Here is a 22,305-nt window from a genome sequence, read left to right on the forward strand (position 1 = left end):
TTTACAGTTGTAGCTAGTGGAGGGTGTGCTAATTTTAACTACTTCATAAACTATATATCAGTGCGTCATAGGTTGTGTGTGTAAAATCTTAATGATAAGTATAAAGCCGTCAAATAGAGTGGAGTTTAAAAAAAAAAAAAAGAACAATTCCCTCTGAATTGTAATGGAGTACAAGTAAGGATGGATTACTGAACAGGCCTATCAACACTGAAAGTAACGCAAAACTACCACAAATGGGCATAAAATGACCACAGACTTTGTGTCTTTCAGACTTGGGGTCTGGCACCTATGTGGTGAGGGGGCCCTTTTCTTGTCTTGTGTTCCTGTTGTCTCATAATCCGTCCATGAGCACAACAGATTATGCAGTACAGTCGAATCTGCACTTAATTTAAAGGACAGCACTTGAGGAAACTACATCCCACCTCTAGAAGAAAAAGGAAGTATTTTTAGCTTTGATAGAGGCATAAGAGAGAGAATTTCTTTTCTGTGTCCTCACGTGTTGAAGTCGGTTATTGCAGTAGTAAAGGAACCTGAGCTGAAACGAGATGGAGGACAGAGAGAGAGAGAGAGAGAGACAGCACAGGAGCGAAAGACGGGGACAGAGATAGAGATGAGGGGGCTGTTGGAGCACTGGCTCTCGTGCATTCCTCGCGTGTGTGTGTGGGCGCGTGGCTCAGGGTTCAGAGCCCTCCTCCTCCTCCTCTTCTTCCCTCCCTCCCTCCCTCCCTCCGCCCTGCTCCTCCTGCTCCGACACAGACAGGCAAAAGGCGGAGGAGGAGGGACGGACTTCACAGTCAACAGACGCTGGGTGTACGGCAGTCCGTCGGTCGGTAGGCTACACCGGCAGAAGCCCCACGCAGGGAGGGAGACATCAGCTCACGGTAAGATAACGGACACTCTCACCGCGGTGACGGTTGGGTACATCACGTCGGTTAGCCTGATTAACGGTTACTCCGGCGGCTGACATCGACGCTCCTTGCTGTCTTTTGGTGGTGTTTTTTTTTCCCTCTCTCTCAACGCCGCGTTCCCTCTTGTTAGTACTTTTGCGATATTAGACACGCCGGATTATGAAGTAGAGTGATAAAAGGACACACTAGGTTAAGACATTTTGTGTAATCAAGCCGAAAGTCCACTGTGAAAACGGCTAAATTAGGAGATCCAACTAGCTAACTGCGCCCCGGAGCGCAGCTATCAGTCGCATTTCCCCCGGGTCGGTAACGTTAGCGACACCGCTGAATGAATGATAGCGGTCATTTACGAGCCCCTAAATGTGTTGTATAAATATATACTTTTTAGACTAAAATATTTCTTTACTTGGATGAAGAGGTTAGATAGGTTTTTACCTAGAAATTTTTAGATCGGCTGCTTCTTTCTTTATATTTCTGGTTGCTTGTTTGTGTTTGAGAGCAGAGATGTGAGTTTAAAGGCGATTTAAGTCGCCAATTCCTCCGTGTTTTTGTCAAAAGTCAAAAGTCCCTTTTTCTGTTAGCAGCTATAAAGCTGAAGTCATATCAGTCTTCCTGCTGTGTATCCTTCGTCCGCCGTCCTCCGCTCTCCACATGCAGCTGACAGCACGGTGAAGTCCCGTAGCAGGAGGTCCACTCCCTGCCCGTGTGTAAAAATAGACCGGTGTTTCAGCTTAGCCTGGGTCACGGTAATGCGACACACACACAAACACACACACATACATACACACACACCCAAGCACGGCTCCCACCAGCTTTCTGTTTTCAGTTATTCAAGACCCAGAGCGTCAGATCCCCAAAGTAGATCGCACATGCCCGATCGAGCACCGTTACTGGTCGGTCCCGTTATGTGGGTTAACAGGATGCAGCAAAGTTGTGCATAGCGATGCCACCTGTTAGTTTTAGCCTACTTACCGCATCCTCCCTTTAAACGTGAGAGCGGTGCTGCACAGTCGAGGTACCATCAGTTTTTTTTGTTTTTTGTTTTTTTTTAGCGTGAACTACGAGGAGTTACGAAGCGCCAATTTGTGTGAAGTAGCCCTTTAAGACCACCACCACCACTTTGTACTCTCACTGTGTTCATGTATGTGCAGGTATTTCCGCCGTCTCAGGTTTGAGTTCAGCTGCAGCGCAGCACAGCTGTCGCACCCACAAGTCACTTTGATAATAAGGCTTCTGTGGCTGCCCAGGTGCTCATGACTCAAAGGACGCTATAACCCGAATTTCACCAGTAGCCTACTTTCTGTTCTTTGCTTGTCTTATAGTGAAGGGTGAAATAATTCATCACCTGTTTTATTTGACTTAAATATGCTGCAGCAAGGAACTAAAATAAAACCTGCCCAGAGAGTAAAGATTTCAGCTGCAAATGTAAAATGTGCAAGCACAGAAGATGCAACTAACCAAAAAAATAAAAAAACTAAACTAAAAAAAGGTTTAAAAAAAAAACCTAAATACCCTATATAATGTAAAAGGGAAAACAAATCCAGCCCAATTAGAGGCTTGGGGGCAAACCCTGTGTACATATGGGTATACAAAGTGGTGGCGGCTTTGAGTTTGCCTCAAAATTCTCCATTATTGTTTTAAACCAGAGAGACCTGCTCTCTCGGTTTTTAGTCTCTTGCTGAATCATGTCCTAATGAGCTCCGAGTTGAGGGAGAGAAAACATAAAATCTCCTTTTAAATTCAGCTGCAACCTCAGAGACAAAACACAAACAGCAGCTTCTGTGACCATAGGCAATGATGTTTTCCAGTGTTTATCATGATTAGGTTTTCTCAAGATGGAAGGGTTAAAAAAAAAAAAAAACATAGCACACTGTCCTTAGAAATGGCAAAATGTGAAGTGAAGAGGGCAAGATTCTAAACACAATCATACTGCAGACAGTGGCAGACCTCAGTGTTAAACAATACAGCACCCACTGATAATTACAGTACTGGTATTCAAAAAGAGTTTTCAGTGGTCTTAATTACAAACTGGATTATTCTGGGCTTAAGGACTTAATATAACTTGCTTCAGCTGACAATGACCATCTAAAGTAGCTTTTGGATATTTTCCCACTGGCCTGCCTGTGTGTCAGTGTAGATGAGCCAGGCAGCTTTTGGCTGGAGAAGAAAGGTGTCCTGGTGAGTAAGTGGCTCCGAGGCTGGAGGCTTCAGGGAGAGCAGCAGATGGATGATGATGTAGCGGGTACTGGCGCTCCCTGCCTCCCGCCGCCATCCGTCACGCGCTAATGATCGTGTCACACCTTCTCCCCGGGCGGCCGGCCGCTTCTGCAGCGCTCAGCTCAAAAACTGGTAGCTCCACTCAAATCCCCTCTTCACGGCCGTCGGCTGAGAAGCCTGGAGACAGACTGTGCTGCAAGCCTCTCGATCACTAATTCCTCACTTTTTTCTTTCTCCATCGCCTTCCTTCACCCCTCTTCACCTTTAAAGTCCCCACAGACTGTTTCCTCATCTCTCCTCTTCCGCTGCTTCCCTTGCCTCCCATTCATCTTGTTTTCTCTGTAGTGAATCTGTCCCATGCCATTCTGTCCCTCTCTGTCTTCTTAAGCTGTGTTCCCATTCTACTCTGATTGCTGTAGATACACAGCTCAATACCAGCGTGCTCTCTTTTATTTTACACACATTTTTCTTTCATTGTAATGACCAAAGGACATGTTTTGGGGTTTTCCCCTCCCCCCTCCCCTCTTCTGTCTGAGGTCTGAGGTCAGCTACAGTGCAGCACATGTGGTGCTTGTCTGTTTGGTTAAAGGACACCTTAGCAAGAACCTGTCGACCTCACATTAGGGAGCCTCCCAAGTTATTATGTGCTTTTGAGTGTTTCTATGTCTCCGGACTGTTTCCTCTTCCCTGGGCTGCAGTAGACCACCATGCTAAGCCTGAGATGTACATTGTTCACAGCATCCTGCTCTAATGAACAGCAGAGCCACAACTAATGAGAAGTTTCATTATGTATGAAGCTGCTTATTGTTTTCTCGATAGATTTTCTTGTATATAAAATGCCAGCGAAGAGTGAAAAAATGCATCACGATTTACCAGAGCCTAAGGTAACTTCTTCAGCTGAACAAAAAGCTGAAAATTTTAACATTTGAGAAACTGGAACCAGGAAATGTTGTTAAATTTTTGCCTGAAAAATTACTGAAAATGATTAATCAACTATCAAAATAATTTTAGATGACTTTTCTGTCCATCACATCTTTTCATTTTATAGTGAGCAATGTCCCTTCCTATAATCCCTGATCTCAAACAGCTGTCACAGTGTGATTTAATTCCTTTATAAATGTAGTAATATTTACACCATCAAATTTTACAGCAACACATGCAAAGATTTCAGACGCCTCTCTTCCATAGTAAGAATATTTTTTCTGGGTGGAATCGCTGCTGTCGCGTATTGTGTTTCGTTGTGGCGGTATAGGAAGTAAACACCACTTTGGTCGTCCATGGACTGACGGCGATCTTTTTTTAAAAACTGCTATTATCTCCAGTCGGGTGTTAAATAACCATGTTATGGGACTCAGCATCCTCAGAGCTCGTTATTCTGTCCCAGGTGTTACAGGAATAAGTGTCCCCTTGAGGTCTGTGTTACAGCGGAATGTGTCCCCACTGAACACAGTTGGCCCTTTGGAAAAGACGGCGGAATGCCACTTCCTCTCGTGTGTGTGTCTATCTCTTTGGTCTCGGCAATATTCTCACCACAGGGATCACAGACTCAGCTTGGCATTCTGGGAATATCAGTGCTGGCGGATCGGATGATGCTCCCCACAGCTGCTGTTTCTAAGAAAAGCTCGAGGACACACACAAACACACACACACACCAGACATGCGTTTACATAAGCTACACACATGTAAATACACAAGCAAATACCACATCCAAGCACAGGCCTGTATGTTACCGTCACAGATGCACAGGCACAGTTACAGTAATACACTTAAAGCAGTAATTAACAGTCAAGCCTGGACAGCATTTGGGAAGCCTAGACAGAGGTTAACACACACACATACGCAGACACACACATAAGCTCAGCTACTTGATGTCGTTTCCAGCAGCCATTCTTTTATGGTCTGGCAACTGTTTGATATGAGTGTGTGTGTGTGTGCGAAATAGTGTAGTGATGTTTCTGTTCTACAATGACCACTAACACTGTTTTTTTTTCTCCTGTGTTTTTCAGTCTCTTCAGGCTATTTTCCATTGACCAGTAAAGAGCCAGCAAAGAGAGGAACAGTAGAGAAAGCGAGCACAGGCGGAGAGAGGATAATTGCATTTCTGGCTGCCCTGTGGGAACATGGGATATATGACCTCATCATTCACCTGTGAGGCTCTCCAGTAAACAAGTCCAGATAGGTAGGAGCAGCATACACACATACACAGACGCATGCAAATGCAGGCGAGGACATTTTCACACATAAAATATACAAATGCGGAAATTATTTAGGTAAACACACGCAGCAAACAGACAGTTCATGCTTTGTGTTGTTTAGAAGGATGACTGAAGCTGCTGCAGAAAGTGCTGATGTTCTCCTAAAAACCTGTGATGTGACGTCATCTGATGTCGTCAGCTGCTCCTCCCCATCGCCATGTCTGCCCCTCTGCAATCAGAGAGAGGATGAGGAGTGTCACCATGACAGCAAGAAGCTGGAGCAGCAGGTAAGTGACGCTAACATAGCTTCAGCTATGTGCCACATTAATGATATACCACTTTAAAATTATGCACCTTCCCCCCACCACCACTCCTCACGTGCTCACTTTATGACAAATTGTGTTCTCGCTTGCAGAAACATTGTAACCAGGTGCAACCAAAGAAAAAAGTTAAGGTAAGCTAAAATTATTCCGCCTCTCATTATTCATTCTTACTGAAATATCGATTGCATTACACTCTATGAATTCATAATATTGCTTGTGTGTGTGTATTTCAGGGTAAAAGAAAGTTAGTGCGCGGTACGGCTTTCTGCGAGGAATCCTCACCATTTGAAGAAACCGAGGTAACACACACGCACAGACACACACACATTATCATCCACCTCCTCTTCTCATCATCATCATCACACTCAAATTACTCTTTATTTTCCTCCCTCTCAGGCATCTCCAGACACAAACATCTCATCGAGCTGCCATGACAACGAAGGAACGTCCTGTAAGGAGGAAGATCAGGAGAGGAGCACAGATCCAAAGAAACATTCACTGTCCAAAGGTGTGTGTGTGTGTGTGTGTGACTGATGTCTCATAAAAGAGAGACAAGAGAAAGCAAATAAAATGTAATAAAATGGGATTCTGTGCCGCTATTTAGATGTAGTTCTCCTGGGGTGTTTAATATTGCCGTGTGCTTTTTGTACTTTTATTTTTATTGTCTCGTAATGCATCCCGCCTGCTCATGTTGCTCTCAGAGTCCAGCGTGGAGTACACCGACTCCACCGGCATAGACCTGCACCAGTTTATCGTGGACACCCTCAACAGCAACCCCAGAGACCGCATGATGCTGCTTAAACTGGAGCAGGACATGATCGACTTCATCCCCAGCAATAGGTCTGCATGTTTGTGTGTGTGTGTGAAGGAGAGTACATAACCTTGGGTTGTCATTGTGGTATCTACCTGTTTAAATGTGCTGAAATTAAACTTGTATGCAGGCTAAATCCTAAAAAAAGGTTAAAAAGATTGGAAGAAAGGTTTTATGCTAATTTAAAATATGTTTTTAGCTCATATATTATAATTCTGTCCATACAGCTCAGTTTGTGGACTCATCAATATATTGAGCCAGTTATGTTAGTGTGGGTGTGTTTGGACCACAGGGGATAAAACTGGCCTGAAGCCAAAAAATACAACCAGTCTCAATCTACATCCTCCGTCCCTCTCTGTCTCTTTCTCTCTTTCACCTTCCTCCCTCCCACTTTCTCTTGTCACTCCCTCGCTCCGTCGTTGTCTTCCTCTCTGCCTCCTTCCTTCTTTTCTCCCTTTCACTCACTTCTCTTTTATCCCACCTCTCTCTTCCCACATCTTTCCCCCGTCTCTACCTCTCTCAGCCCCTTTAAGAAGTTCCCTCACATGTCGTCCTACCACCGTATGCTGGTCCATCGGGTGGCGGCCTACTTTGGCATGGAGCACAATGTAGACCAGACAGGCAAGGCTGTCATCATCAACCGGACCAGCAGCACACGCATGTAAGCATGCCTAATGTGATTGTGAGTGTACGTATGTAAATCCTTGCCTTTTAGTGTGAGCTGGCTACAATGGCTGTTATTTGTTTGTCTACCAAGACCGGAGCGGCGTTTCTTGGATGAGGTGCAGAAGGACATGGCAGAAGACATCCACTGTTGGAAAATTATTTTGAAGAGAGACAGCAGCTCAGATGAACAGGTCTGTCTGTCCTCCTATATCTATAGCTGCCTGTCTCTCTGGAATTTCCTCTATAATTGACATTGATCGTATTCTATCAGCGATTTGACCTGTTCTCGTTTCTCTCTCTACAGACCCGGCTCCACCCCTTACGGGAGAAGCAAAGTAAGTCAATGGAGGAGAGAGAGGAGGAGTACCAAAGAGCACGAGACCGAATCTTTAACCAAGAGGTGAGACAGGGAGACAGAGGGAAGACAGACAGGCAGATATGACACAGAGACAGAGAGGAGACTCACTAATTTCTCTGCTGTTCTTTTACAGTCTCTCTGCACCCAGGAGATCGCCCATGCAGAAACCAGGTAACCTTGCCTGCAGTGTATTTTCTCCATGTGCCTTTTCAGCTTATTATATTTAGATGAGAACATTAATATATGTCTGTGTGTGTGTGTGCAGGGCTGTGGAGGAGTGCAATCCATATGCTGAGACCCAGAGGAGAAGGCAGCTCTTCAGGTAGAGCTCTGTCTGCACAGATATGTAGTCATTTATCATCTTAATCTGGTCAGCCTGGCTGGCACAGAGTCTGCAGAGGAAAAAGAAAGAGGACATAGATTTTTTTTGTGTGTGTGTGTGTGTGTCAGGGCATTGCAATCCTGAATGAAAATAACTCAAAGAAAGTCTTTCTAGATAATTTACTTCAATGAACGTGGCATAAAAGCTTCAGCGCTTCGTTCTGTGTGGCATATTAGCAGGTGTGGAAGCCACTTCTGTCGCCCATTCACATAAACGGCATGGCTCTCATGCAGTAATAAGGTTGTAGGATAATTCTGGATCTGCCTCACAGGGGGAGCCGTGACAGCTCGGGCTCCAGTTGGACAGGCAGCAGCAGGCAGAGCAGCACTGAGACCGACTGCCGCTATAGCAACGACCCCCGACCTTGGAGCAGCACCGACTCTGATTCCTCCTACCAGTGGACAAACCCTGCGCCGAAACCCCATCAGCCTGCCAACCACAGCTGGGAAACACGAGGATCAGGTGCCTCTTTTCAAACCTTGCGTCAGAATAACATTTAGTGACTTTTTAACACGTCTTATGTCACACCTTCGACGTGTAAATTCAGTCAGCGAGGGTGAGACACTTCACTCCTCTACACCTGTACGCAAACTTATTCCCAGACTTCATCACCACACCACACTTGGGGAAAATCACTGTTTATAAATTATCTGTTTTTAATTCAGTAGCATCTAATTAACAAAAAAAACAGTGGAAGTTCTTCTGGTGTGAAAATTTAACCCAATCCATGAATCTTCACACCATAGCTGTAAATTTTCACACAACACCTCCAGACTTCTTCGCATATTCAGGAGGAAAAATACATCATCGCCAAAACTCCGCCGAAGGGCTACACGCAGTATGTTTTTAGCACAGATGGGTGGAGTGTGTAGCTCTTTATCAGATTGAGATGTTGAAATGTGAATTTGTTATGTGCCGTGATAATAAAGCTGCCTTCTCTCCTCTCTACCTCCTCTGCTCTCACTCTTGATTTTCTCGTCTCTACTCCTTATTCCACATTTCACTCTCTCTCTGTCTCAGGCTCCATCTCTCTGTTCAGACTGCCATCCACTTGTCCCCACCCCTCCTCTCCTTCTGTCATAGAAGAGACGGCTCAGAGCTCTGCCTACATCATGGAGAACGGGATCCCACCGGGAAGCATATTAATGAACCCACATACTGGTACATAACACACACACACACACACACATATATATATACACTAGTGAGATTGCAGTACACATACACATTTATCATACTCAACCCTTCGACCTCTCAGGGCAGCCTTTCCTGAACCCTGATGGAACCCCTGCTGTGTACAACCCCCCGGACAGTCAGCAGCCAATCAGGAGCCAGACTCAGCTCCAGGGCCCTCCCTGTCAGCAGCAACAGCAGCAGGTAGCACACACACAGCAGGAAGCGTTTGACATCCAAGATATGTTCACACTGCCACACATACATGTCACTGTTTGCGTCTTTATCTCTGTCTCCATATGTATGTCTCTCACAGGTGGTTCAGTACCCGTCCGTCTCTTACACAGCTCCACAGATGTTGCCTGTCACTCCCTCACAGCCATACACAACAGTATGTATCGCCGCACAGTGTGGCAGCTGCTTTACATATGTGTGTTTACCGTATGTGTGTGTGTGTGTGAGTGAGTGAGTGTGTGTGCGTGTGTGTGTTTACCGTCACCCGTGTGCGTGTTGACCTTCTTTACCTCGGCCGACAGACTGAAGACCTCTCCTCGCAGTTTGCTCAGATGACAGTGAGCTGTCAGTCAGCGGGTGAAGCCCCACCTCTCTACTCTCCCAGTCAGGGTTACATCTATGCAGCTCCTCCCCCTCCCCCACCCAACCCCCCTAGCTACTGCCAACCCTCACCTCAGGTAGGGAAACACACGCAAATACACAATCATCTTGTGTCGGATGTGAAGCATTAAATGTTGCCGTTTTAAGATTTTGTCACCAAAATATTTAAAGTAAGAATTTAAGGAAAATGCTCAGAGGAAAAATAAATAGTATCTTGATTATTATTTTCCTGTAGGTGCCTGTGTATTATTACGGCCAGTACCCTACCTCAGCTCAGCATGGATGCAGGCCTGTCTCACCCAGCCAGCACATCCACAGCCAAGTAGCACAACCAACAGGTACCTACCACCTGTGTGTGTGTGTGTGTGTGTGTGTGTGTGTGTGTGTGTGTGTGTGTGTGTGTGTGTGTGTGTGTGTGTGTGTGTGTGTGTGTGTGTGTGTGTGTGTGTGTGTGTGTGTGCGTGTGAGATAGAGAGAGGGAGAGAGAAGGGCACAGACTGTGGCAGTAGAGGAGGGGGCCGTTACACTGTCAGAGATGTAGTCTGAGGGTCTCACAGTGAACCGGTCTCTTTTCCTGCTGCTTCTATTCAACACAGGGATAAAGACGACGCACACATTTCAACACTGTCGTGTGTTAGACTTCACACTATATCACACACCGCTGCATCCTCAGTTCTTAATGAGCAAACGCATTTGAAACAGCTGCGAACGATCAGTCAGCACCTTCTAGTCACCAGAGTCCGTTAATGAAATAAAGTAAAATTAATGTCTAAAATTAAACAAGACACAAAAAACAGCAAGACTGGAACAGAAATACAAATGGCTCCATCAACAGCTCTGCACGAATGATTTGAAATTTTAAAAAAAACGGTGAATATGTTTCTCAGGCAGGGTTTTTTGTTGTTTTGTCATGATATGCATCCAACCAAATCCACGAACACAGCTACTATTTTTATTTTTTTATATTAATCTTTAAAGTAAGTAATAATAAAAACTGAAAACAGAAAAATACCCAAGTTCTTATACAGCCACAAATGACACAACACAATAGGTTAATGAAATGTACAGTATATGTATAAATGTTGTTTTGTGGATGAATTTTTTTATTTATTTATAAACAAACAATTTGTCGAACATTTGCCTTCTCTTATTTCACAGTGGTTTGCTAATGCTCTGTGTAAACTTCACATTGTTCTTCACAACTCCTCCTTGCATGTTCTAAAATAACTATAGAGCTCTCTCGTGGCTTTTTTCTCATATCAGGCTTTTGCCAAACAAATTGCAGTGATGAAATATGTTGTTAATAATCTTTTATATACATATGTGTTTGCAGCAGGTTATGCCCCTACTGTGGGGGTGCAGCAGTCTTCCCACACCCAGGCTCAGGCTGTGCTGGGGACCTACTCATCAATGCCCTCTCATCAGTGTAGCATGGTTCAGGTAAACTCAGAGCACCCAAAGGTCTCGTCGTCAAACATCTCGACCCTCCCCCCCCCCCCAAAAAAAAAGCGTTTGGCAGTTAATAAAGTGCTTGCGGAAGCAAATTCTTTGCTCCATCCTTCTCTCTTTTCTCTCTCCCTCTGCAGGGAGGTGTTTCATTGTCCTACCCCCAGAGTAAAGTTGTGACCGGGGTCGGTGGGGAGGCGGGTTACTGCTGCATGGTGCCCCAACCCTCCCAACACAACAGCTGCCATCCTCCCAGCTGCACCAACCTCAGCGCTCCGCCCTGGAGCGTGCAGTACTGATGATGCCTCGGCGGACAGAGTGACGTTACTTCGGTTCCCGCGTGAACTCACCACACATACTTAACACAAACACCTTTTCTTCACTTCCCCTCTCGCCCCTCCCTTCTCACTTACACCCACCTTCTTTCTCGATGATGCCCACCGGGAGCACCGTTCACACAGACACACACACACACAACGAGCATGTACACACACACAACATACACCCACTCACGTACATAAATGTACCACTGTACCAAAGCTTAATAGTATATATCAGAGCTGCTGTATTGAATGCATAATTTATATACACAAATGGAGTTTTATATTCATATTAAATTATATATTGTGTTTTAAGGAAATGCACTGTGTGAAGAGAATAAAGTGCTTGAGCTGGATTGATGAGGTCACATTTCTATATCATCCTGGCTCTTTATGCCTCTGATGTTGATGTTGATGCTAATGGGAGTGGATGCAGCCGTGATGAGATGCATACATCAGGAGAGAAATTGATTATATGAGGATATGCTCTCTGTTCATAACATGAAATAGAAACCGTCATGGTTTGTGCGCTGTGGGAAAGCACGGATACGGATTGTTAACCTACCACTGAGTTTATAAATGGGAGATGAATGGCTGATCATTATGGGCGTTTAGTTTTTTAGGGTATCTTGGTTTTATTAGGAGACTTAAGACGTTCACACAAGAAAATGATGTTCGGATTTTTACATTTCAATTCACTGTGACATCTGTTAAAAATTATAGCAATAGCAAAAGAACATTTCCAGTTACCATACCCAACTGCGCTGCTGGAGGATGATCACATTAAGACTTTAGCGCCACCCCCTGTTCAAAGACTCTCAGTACATGGTCCTCACATGTAAAGCAATACAGGTAATTGTTTTTTCTATGTATAAAAGCAGCTACAATTGTTTCCCTTATTATTTAATCTGCTGATTATATTTAGAATTAATTCATTAATCACTTAGTCCACAAAATGTTTGCTTTGTCCAAAAAAATCCTCCCAGATCCCCCACCTTGTCCGTTTATTATCACAGAAAGCAAAGAAAAGCAGATTTTTTTTTTTTTTTTTTTTTTTTTTACAAATTTAGAAGCTATTTGACTAAGAATTCTTTCAGTCCTGTTTCTATTTGTCCAGTAGGTCTTTTTCACAGACACACACACATTTTGACTTTTCATAGTAGAAAAAGCACAGCTGTTATTAATAACATTAACAGATGCCTCAGTTCTACTGCAATTCAGTCATCATTCCTCTTTATTATTTACACCTGTGCTTTTTCTGCTATCACAAATATAAATGTCTAATCAACTATACAGATCAACATCCACCTAAATACAACTCCAAACTACATGAGTCTTCACAAATGTACAGGAGCACTGAATCGAATAAAACGCTTTCCCTTCTGAGTCATCTGGCAACCGACATTTTACACCACTGTGATAAAACTACTGTCACTTTCATGCGAGCATTAACTGATAAGCCAGTGTGTGTTATTGTTCTGATGCTGGGTAATTCATTTTGTACTGAAACTGATTCATTTTCTCCCCAATCAAATTCAATGAAACATATCCATCATCCACGCAAGGCTTTAAAATTAAATTTAGGTTTCATAACTGCGGTACTGAATGCATAATTTATACCGACCGGCGGTTTCACAAAGCTGGCTCTATTTTTGTCCTTTCTACATTCAGACACGCACAGACACACACACGAGAAGCAGTGCAGGTTCCATGATCTTTAATAAAAGGCACATGTACAGCCATAGTGAGATGAGTGAGTCCACTGGCATAGAGACGAAGCATTAAAACACAGAAATACAGGAAGTAGAGGTCAGGAGGAGAGAGATCTATCTGCTTTACAGTAGAATCTACGTAAGTAACATCTTCTCGTTCTTGTTCAAGTAAGTCTAACACTAATATGTCACTGTGGTAAGGTAAACGCCCCCAACCCCCCCCCCCCCCCCCCCTGCCACACACAGATACACACCATCCATCACCACCCAAAGTCTGATCTTCCAGGAAAGACCCTCTCCAGAGGGCTGTTAAACTCCGAGCACACAAAGAAGTCCAGATCGCCCTGAGACTCTGCGCTCACACTTTAGGTTCTGTTCCCTTGCTGTTGCTGAGTAGTCCCTGTGGCCGGATTAGCCTGTTTGAGAAAAAGAGTTACAGCTGGGTTCCTGTTGTCCTCAGCTTCTCATTAGCTTCATTATATTTCCACAAATACCCAGAATCCAACCAGTATTCCCATGCTGGAATACTACCTGGGCCCAGGTTTTCTGTATGTCACTGAAACACAAATTTATTTAGGAAAAATGCAACAAAAAAAGTAGGGTTTTTAACACGCGATGTTTAACACGAGATTTTTAAAACTGATTATTCAATCGTTCATAATGAAAGTGATAGTTCCAGTCATAACTAACTCATAACCTAGGAATTAAGAATGTCTGAGCAAAAAATTTAAATAAACACAAATTTATAGAAAAGAAGGAAAAATGCACCATGTGAGTAGAATATAAACGAAACAAATAAAGATGGTGGACCTAGATTTTGACACAGGGCGATAAGATTGCACTATTCTGACTATTCTGATAATGATAAATATGCCAAACATTTGCTTGTTCCAGCATTTCAAATATGAGGATTTGCTGCTCATCTTTGTCATTTATGATAGTAACTGAAATGTCATTTGGTTTTGGACTGTTGCTTGGACAAAACAAACAATTTAAAGATTTCACTTCAGGCTGTGCGAAGCAGTGAGGGGCGATTTACAGTACTTTTTGACATTTTATTCACTAGAGATAATTCGAGAAAATAATTTGCAGATTCATCGATAAAACAGTTGCAGTCTGACACACAGTGAACCTGGGGCCCCCTGAAGGTCTGTTGGTAAACCAGTCTTGCTGGTCCTGTCCTCTGAGGATTGTACTCTGGTTCACATCAGGACACGTTTACAGGGATCTCACAGTTATGATCCGTTTACACGCACACTCACACAGGCGGCCGTTCACACGCTAAAACCCAACTAAAAAGAAAAAAGTTCACAGATACTTAAATATTTAGGGTTAAGAAAAATAAAAACGATAGTAGTGTTGAAGGTTAAATATAACCACAGCTGGAGGAATAATTCGAAGAACTAAAATATGCATGCAGCCAGGCCATCTCTCCTCTAGTTGAAAGGTAAAAGAGGGTTAAAGTGGGGAAGCCGTCTTTTCGTCCATTCTGGCAAAGTCTGAGACGCAAATTGGGAAACGTTGGCCACAACAGGGGGACATTGGTGACGGAACTGTGCAGAGGGAGAGGAAAAAGACACACACACACACACACACATACACACAAACACACACACGACATCCTCGACATCCCTTCACATGTCCAAAGAACAGCTCAGTAGAGTCAGACACTCTATTTTCACATTATCACACGTGTGTGGGACATCGGAACATGCAGGCAGAGTGTGGGCCACACAGGATCCGTCACTCAACTCTCTCTCTCTCACACACAAACACGCATGTGACAAACGCACCAAGCAAATCCTGCTTTGGTTGGTGTGTGTGTGTGTGTGCTACCTTTGGCTGTGGGTGTCAGGGGTGAAAGGTCAGACACAACCTGACCTCAGGGAGCCTCTTCAGGTACACACCAACCATCTCACAACCCCCACCTCCCCCGCTCACTGTCCCCAACAACCCCCCACCTGTGCTGTCGCAGGTGTCACCCCACCCCTCCATCCCATATCAATGCCCACCCATCTCCATAGCAACTCACAGCTCCCCAAGCAAGGGGTCTCACTATCTTGTAAAAGGAGGTAAGTGTAATTAGTGATGTGTGTGTCTGTGAGTGTATGTATATATATGTGTATATGTGTGTGGAGGCGTGTGTACCCTGCATGATTGTGTGTGTCTGTGAAAGTGGGTATATACGTGTATTTGTGTGTGTGTGTGTGTGTGTGTGTGTAGGTGTTAAGAGGTATCAGTGGTTCAGTGGTGTCTCTCTTTAATCTTCATCACAGCCTCTCTTTCTCCCTCTGCCCCTCGTCCTCCATCACCCTTCTTCTTCCTTGTCCTTTCTATCCTCCTCCTCCTCCTCTTCTTCCCTCACTCTTTATTTTTGGACTTGGAAGATGAACAGGCGCAGGTTGATGTTTTTGGCGGCCAGCAGTTTGTTGCACTCCACCGAATCGGAGATGGGCAGAGGGACGTAGTCGGTCTCGTTGGCGTCGTTGCTGAAGGAGTGGTGGTGGATCACGGGCTTGATCCGCACGTCGTCGTACGGCCCCTTCAGCAGCAGGAAGGAGCACTCCAGGGCAGAGTTCACCTGCACATACAGAAACAGCGTTTATCAGCCAGAGCATCAGTTGAGTATAGAGCTCAATATTCATTTTTCCCCCCATAAACGCAAAATAATCTTTTGATGAACCTGTCAGTAATAATTAATTGTTGCGACCAAGATATGTATTATCTTGTAACTTGCTCACATGTTCCTTTCCCCAACCAGATTCCTCACTGTCATAATGTTAATTAATGTTGGTGATCTCAGATGTTACTGCTGTTCAGACACCGGCAGCACTGGAACTGGCAGGGCAGCAATGTCTTCCTGTTAAAATCACTGGCTTAAAACCCAGGACTTACCCTCATCTGTCACTTAACAGACAAACATGCTGCAAACTTTCAGAGACTGGTGCACAGTGACGCACCTTAAGCCCTGAAAACAAGCACCGAAAAACTTTAAAAATAAAAACAGGCAGACAGGGCGACGCACGTACCTTGCTCTTGAGGATGAGCTGGAAGGAGAGGGTGCGCTTGCAGGAGAGGTTGGGGTTGCGCTCGGAGTCGTTGACGCGGGCCTTCAGCACCCACGTCTGGTTGAGAACAGTGAAGCGCGGAGTTTCATAGTACAGACGAGTGATGAAGTCATCAGTGCGGTACGGCCTGAACTGCACCTCTGGATGGACACAAAAGCGGAAGACAAGTTTTGAAACAGAGAGAATGTTCCGACTTCATCCTCCAAACTTCAAGTTCAGGATCATCTCTTTGTTGTGTATATATATATATATATATATATTTACCTGTAAACCCGATCTTTTCGTAGCAGAGCAGGCTAAAGATGCTGTTGTAGAGCTGCATGTCTCTGCGGTGGTTCTGGTCCATCTCTCCCAGGATCCCCATCAGCTCTGTACCAGTCTTGGTGGGATGGGAGCACTCGCTCTCATGTGCTGGCAGCTCGTGGAACGGACCTTGCCAAGGGCAACCGATCCTCTTGTACTTACACTGTGTCACCCTGGCAACATAATGGCATGTGTGAGCTCAAAGACAAAACTCCAGGAAGGAAAGACGTGGCTTTATATAAATTAGTTCCTTCACAGAGGTGCTCTGTGATAAATACATGCTACTTTCTTGCAGCGAGTGGAAGGTACTAATAATATCAAAGGTGCTAATTAAACTCGGTTGTGGACCAGGGCTAATTAACAGTGTAATGATGATAAGTGTTCGCTTACAGCCAACCTCAAGGAGAGAAGGACTTAGATTCATATCAATTACATCCTGGATAGAGGTGCTTTTAAATGAATACCTGCTACTTTACTACAGTAAAAGTGAAGCATTAATAACTTGAAAGGTTGAAAAGAACCAATAATAATTAACACCACACTGACGTTTTAAGCTTTAAGTTTTATACATTTTACCCAGTAGCTGCAAGAGATTAAGCATTTTGCTGAGGTGTAAAACACCTGTAATCTCTAATCTATCTATCTAATCACTGATTGTAATTTCTGCACAATAAATGCTGAGGTTCATCTTCAGGAATCCCACCATCCTCACAGAAGCGATGGTGGGATTCCTGAAGATAACAGCATTACATTTATGCCAGGAGCAGCCAGATCCTCACAGGAGACCCGCACGTTTTTCTGTCTGACCTGACCGAAAACACCTGGTGACTGCCACCGCTGTTGTCGTGGCAACGGCAGCACAGGCACTGCTGTCCTGAGCAGGGTCACCCGTTGTTATAGCAACAACCCCACAGGATTTCACGCATGCAAATTCAAATGGCCCGAGCGTCACAGACAACAAACACACAGTCTGTAATCACATCAGCGGCTTTGCCTCCGCAGAAGTTGCGTGTCACACGCTCCTCCATCTTCCCCAAATTGACCCCACGTGACAGGCAACTGCAGGCACACAGCCGTGTATGTACAATCATTTATGTGTGTTAGGTATATGCACAGCTTTCACGTTTCATGTTTCTGTTTCACTTCTTTGCAGCTTCAAAGAGCCTGAAGTCAGTCAACAATGTAAGTGTCTGTAGATGTTTGATAGTTTTGGCACATTTGTTGAAAACTGATTGGAGTTCATTTTCCAGACACTTTCCATTCTTGTAATATTACGTGAATAGAAATATGGTAGCTTTCTTGTTTTGGAAAAAAAAAAGTGATTTTGTTTTTCAATGAATTTGTGAGCATGTGAGTGTGTGTATGTGCTGTATACCTGTCTTGACACTCCTCTTTCTGGTGTCTCTCTAAGCTGGAGCGTGGGAACTGTTTTAGGCAGAAGGTACATTCTGTCGGCAGCTCACTGACAGCCTTCTCCACTGCAAGGTTCCTGCAGCATAGGTTCTTGCTGATCTCACACCTACACAAACACAGAAAACCACGAATCATACCTCAGTGCTGCGGCATATATAGAATATGTTCATACAAGTTTGGGAACAATGAGCAACCATGAGGAGCTGTCAGGGCAGTGGAAAAGTTATATTATGCTTTTGCCAAACATTAATGATGAGTGGGAAACATGATTTTGGAAAATCATGATAGAGCATAATTTGTCATGTTAAGTAAAACCACTTTAATAATTGGCATCAACAAAAAACATGCATGTGTGTGTAAATGTCTAAAAACTTTGATTCTGAGAGTGGCATTAGATGTCACCTGCAGTCAACACTGCATTTTTGTTTTTCCTGCTGGAGATCACCAGGTATTACATGGTTCCTAATGCAGCACATACTGAAAGATTTAATCAATGTGATCAGTGTTATTTAATCTGACAAAATGTATACCATCTAAATTATTTAGCCACAAAAATAACTGTCTGATGTGTAGTTGTCTTAACACACTTTTCTGTGTTCATGCCTACAGTGAACTTGGTTTACCTGCAGTTGGGACACGTGGCCTGTTCCTCCTTCAGGCGGGAGTCAGCCAGGAGGTGGATGAAACAGCCTGCACACATCAGATGTCCATTGGTACACTGCAGTGGAGAAAAAACGTAAATGGGTCAATAAAAGCAAAATGTGTGGGGAAAGTGAAAAACATGATTAGTGAGGTTTTTAAATGGGACGAGGCACAGGGACTATGGCAAAAATATCTGAGCGGTGGAAAGGATTAAGCTGGAAAATCGGAATAAGATACTTCAACTTTCTCTGTCAAATCTTATGACAAAATGCCTAAATAATTTGTTACAGGGGCTGAGGTATATTTGAAGACTAGAAATTGGGGCCGCTTAAAAATTGGTATTTTAGGAAAATGTTTATGAAGAAACAGGGACTATTTTAAGATTTTAGACTTAAACTCAAATAAAAACACATAGTTTGGGGAAAATTATATTACACATGTTTGGCTAAAGCTAGTCATATCTCCTGAGAGTCTATTTTCAGCTAAGTAATAACAATGGATTGGCTTCAGTTGCCAACACAGTGGAGCAATGGCAAAAGAAAGACTGTCTGCACCTTTGGAAATATTACAGCATGATTACAACTTAATAAGTAAATGTTACTGAGGAGAGACCTGGAAGAGTGCACTTTTCTCTGTGAATAATGGCCAAGTTCTGCGGGATATATGGACTAAAAGGCCTAATGTTATTTATCAGTTGTATGTGACTTAATCAATATGGTTATATATATGTGTCTATGTGAACAGCAGAATACTGTGTGTATGGAAAGAATGTGAACTTGTGTTTACACTGTATTGTTAATTAACGTTAAATAATTGTTTAAAATATGTGTGTGATGTGTGGCACAGCAGGGCATGTAAATGTTTAGACTAACTGAACAATCATTAATTACAAATGTGTTCACTTGACATTGAGGAGACCAGTTTGAGGTCATTAAGGAGAATACTGGGGTGGGCTGGAGGGGTCAGAAATATATAATTACAATTTAGATATTTGTTGAATTCTGGATGTCTGAGTTCTGGGAGAGAGGGGCTGGGGATGTGGCTTTTGCTGAGGGTTGTTTGAGGATAATTCACAGTATAATGTTATGAACTTGAGCCTGCACAGCTGACCACCAGGCCTGGGTGTGTCTGGTCTCAGCCTCGTGGCTCAATTATCAGTATAGACACATGGGCCTCGGTTGGATCTAGTTTCACTAAAAATAAATGGAGCTGGCCAACACATTCAACAGGTTGACATTGGACGATTGGGCGTTGGGACACATGGGGGGGGGGGGGGGGGGGGGGGGGGGGGGGGGGGTCTTGTAGTATGAGGTCCGGTTGGTTTGCTGTTGTTTGACGGTAGGTTTAGGGGTTATGATGGGGGGAGGTTTATGATTGACACCACGTTTACCTGGTATACAGACGCCTTGGGCAAGTCTAGGCACACGGTGCAGCACAGCACTGAGTACAGTCTCTCCTCCAGCTTTCCTGACTCTCCCTCGGGCATTTTCACCCTCTTCTTGGGTGGCTCGTCTGGGTCAGGCTCGGGCCCTTCTCGTCGTATCCCAACCTCCTCCTGCATGGCAGCGACCCCGGCGACAGCCTCCACCGCTGCCCCCACGGCCCCGACCCCCAGGCCGGCCGAGGAGGAGCCAGGGGCGGCCGCAACGCCCACGTCTCTCTCTTCCAGTGAAGACATGGCGATGACTGTCTAGAAATGTCTGAGATGTACCTGCCGCGACCACGCCGAGTCCGAAATATTAGCAGGTTAGCTCAGGGCTAGCTCACAACCTGTCAAGCTAACGGTCAGCTGACAGCTAGCTAGCGTTAGCCAGGCTAACGCTTCGGCAGCAGGCTGTCAGAAAGGAATGCGGACGAACTTATTATTAATGCTACCCTACACTTAGGAACTTGAACATGTAACAAGCCAATGATTGTGTAATAACGAGATCATGTGCAAAATGTAATTACGACTCAACTGAATGTTGACTAGTTTTGTTGACTTACAGTGAGGCTAGCAGACTATGTGCTAGCTACGTTGACAAAAACACAGCAGTCCTCTCCCTTTGCCCAGGCAGAACAAAAACAACTCAGGCGTCCCTCAGCTGTTGTTGTGCTCTCGACGCCGTTATTCGCAATGACAGCAGATTACAACGATGTGCACCCCTGGCCCAGCTCGGCTGCTCGTCTAACGTCCCTGCTCCGGTACCGACTGACTGTCCTCGGGACCCACTGGACCTGTCGGTGATTAGAGCCGCGGCTAGAGACAGTTGTGTTGGGACTCGTCTCTCTGGCTACACAGCCATCTTTGTTTTTTTCCTGTCCGTCTCCCCCGACTTCACCCTGCACAGCCTTTACGACTCCGGGTCAAATTCGTTATTACTCGTGCAGGTTCTCGATCGTGGCTAATAATAGAAGTTGCGTATTTAAAAGTAAATATTTCTGAAACGGCCTCTGTGTGCCTGTAACTACCTGGGCACAGCCGTGAATTGGCTGACAGCGGAATGTTTTGTTGTGGCAGATGACTTGGGGTATTTAAAGAGTTTGTAAAGGCGCATGCGTAGTGAACACTTGCGGGTCAGTGTATGGCAGGACTTGAAAGGTGACCAAAACCTGATATGCGACAAATTTAGGCCAGTCCACCAAGGGACGCATCCTTTGTACATTTGCAATGTTTATGAGCCACGTCTAAGCATTATAACACCTTAGTAACGCTGTTACCTCTCTGTGACAACTTTCAACAAAACTTCCTAACAGAATTAACCTTATTTCTGCATCAGAGTGGTTCAACTGGTTGTAAGCTGGCAGTGTGTGTGAGTGTGTGTTAAGGATGCATAAATAATTCAGGCAGAAAAAGAGGGTGATCGAAGAAAGCCCTTGGCCAGTGATACTAGGTCAGAAACATTTATAAGCTATTTCATCCTTTCAATGACCCAGATTTATGGCTTAGCAGCCTCAATGGTTGGGAGGGGTGCCTGTGTGTACAGGACAGGGGGGTTGTGGGAATGTACTTGGGGGTAGGTGGGGCAGGATGTCAGAGTTTCAGCTGTCTGCAACTGGGAGGGACAGGGCTAACCACTCCCATTGGACGGACAGATATGCCTTATTTGGTCTGTGTGGAATGGCAAGGGAGCCATACCACCCTCAGCTATGTACACACGGTTTACCCAGGAGCTCTGTGTGGTCACACGCTGTGTCCTGAAGGCTGGGCTATTCCCATTATTAGCACCTGGATCTTAGCACATTCATTTCTCCAAATACAGCCACAGATTGAAAATTTCCTGGTTGTCTGTCATTGCACAGATATGGTCTTACCGTTATATTGAGAAAACAGTGATGTGTTACAGGCCCTTTACAAATTATGTATAAATATATATAATCAGAAAGCTGACACGCAAGAATGTGGTAACTATGGCAAACATTTACTATGACGAAAATAAAAAGCTCTTGGTACAGGTATTTTTAGTTTATGAATGTATAGTAAACAAATATTGCCAGAAAAATGATCCTAAGACAGACTTCTAGGAGTATAAAAGGAGAATGGGTCCGTGTCGCCATACAATTAATACAAGCAATCAAAAATATCTAGGACTAGGGATGGCAGACATGATAACATAATCATATCCTCAAAGTTAAACACAACTGGCTGTGAAAAACAGATGGTCAACCAAAACAAAAACACTTCAGAAATGTGCTAAAAAAGTATTTTTCATTAATACACAACAGTGTTAGAAACAAAACTGAAAATCTGTTTGAATCCAAATTTACTTCTAC

The 22,305-nt window shown here is 44.3% G+C and overlaps 2 protein-coding genes across 5 annotated transcripts; one reads left to right on the top strand and one right to left on the bottom strand.

Moving 5' to 3' along the window:
• Positions 1–730: 730 nt before the first annotated feature.
• On the top strand, positions 731–11,770 carry arpp21 (cAMP-regulated phosphoprotein, 21). Of its 2 annotated transcripts, none has more exons than XM_041054110.1 (20): positions 731–881; positions 5,132–5,304; positions 5,442–5,607; positions 5,736–5,774; positions 5,877–5,942; positions 6,040–6,151; positions 6,345–6,483; positions 6,978–7,115; positions 7,212–7,311; positions 7,425–7,520; positions 7,612–7,649; positions 7,744–7,800; positions 8,132–8,322; positions 8,881–9,021; positions 9,119–9,237; positions 9,350–9,424; positions 9,570–9,725; positions 9,884–9,986; positions 10,982–11,088; positions 11,235–11,770. In XM_041054110.1, the coding sequence occupies exons 3-20, from the start codon at positions 5,446–5,448 to the stop codon at positions 11,391–11,393; spliced, it is 1,998 nt and encodes a 665-aa protein (XP_040910044.1). In that variant the 5' UTR covers positions 731–881; positions 5,132–5,304; positions 5,442–5,445; the 3' UTR covers positions 11,394–11,770. The 2 variants fall into 2 exon arrangements, with proteins under 2 accessions (XP_040910044.1, XP_040910045.1); XM_041054111.1 differs by having other exon boundaries at positions 10,985–11,088.
• Positions 11,771–15,058: 3,288 nt separating this feature from the next.
• On the bottom strand, positions 15,059–21,023 carry cyhr1 (cysteine/histidine-rich 1). 3 transcript variants are annotated; one of them, XM_041053966.1, is made up of 7 exons: positions 20,539–21,023; positions 19,943–20,263; positions 18,534–18,628; positions 17,873–18,016; positions 16,459–16,670; positions 16,156–16,334; positions 15,059–15,707 (listed from the first exon to the last, which is right to left on the bottom strand). In XM_041053966.1, exons 2-7 carry the CDS (start codon positions 20,228–20,230, stop codon positions 15,495–15,497), a joined length of 1,131 nt encoding a protein of 376 aa, XP_040909900.1. In that variant the 5' UTR covers positions 20,231–20,263; positions 20,539–21,023; the 3' UTR covers positions 15,059–15,494. The 3 variants fall into 3 exon arrangements, with proteins under 3 accessions (XP_040909900.1, XP_040909899.1, XP_040909898.1); XM_041053965.1 differs by having other exon boundaries at positions 19,943–20,386; XM_041053964.1 differs by having other exon boundaries at positions 19,943–21,023.
• Positions 21,024–22,305: the final 1,282 nt, after the last annotated feature.

This window comes from Toxotes jaculatrix, chromosome 13, assembly GCF_017976425.1.
Source record: "Toxotes jaculatrix isolate fToxJac2 chromosome 13, fToxJac2.pri, whole genome shotgun sequence".
NCBI lineage: Eukaryota > Metazoa > Chordata > Actinopteri > Toxotidae > Toxotes > Toxotes jaculatrix.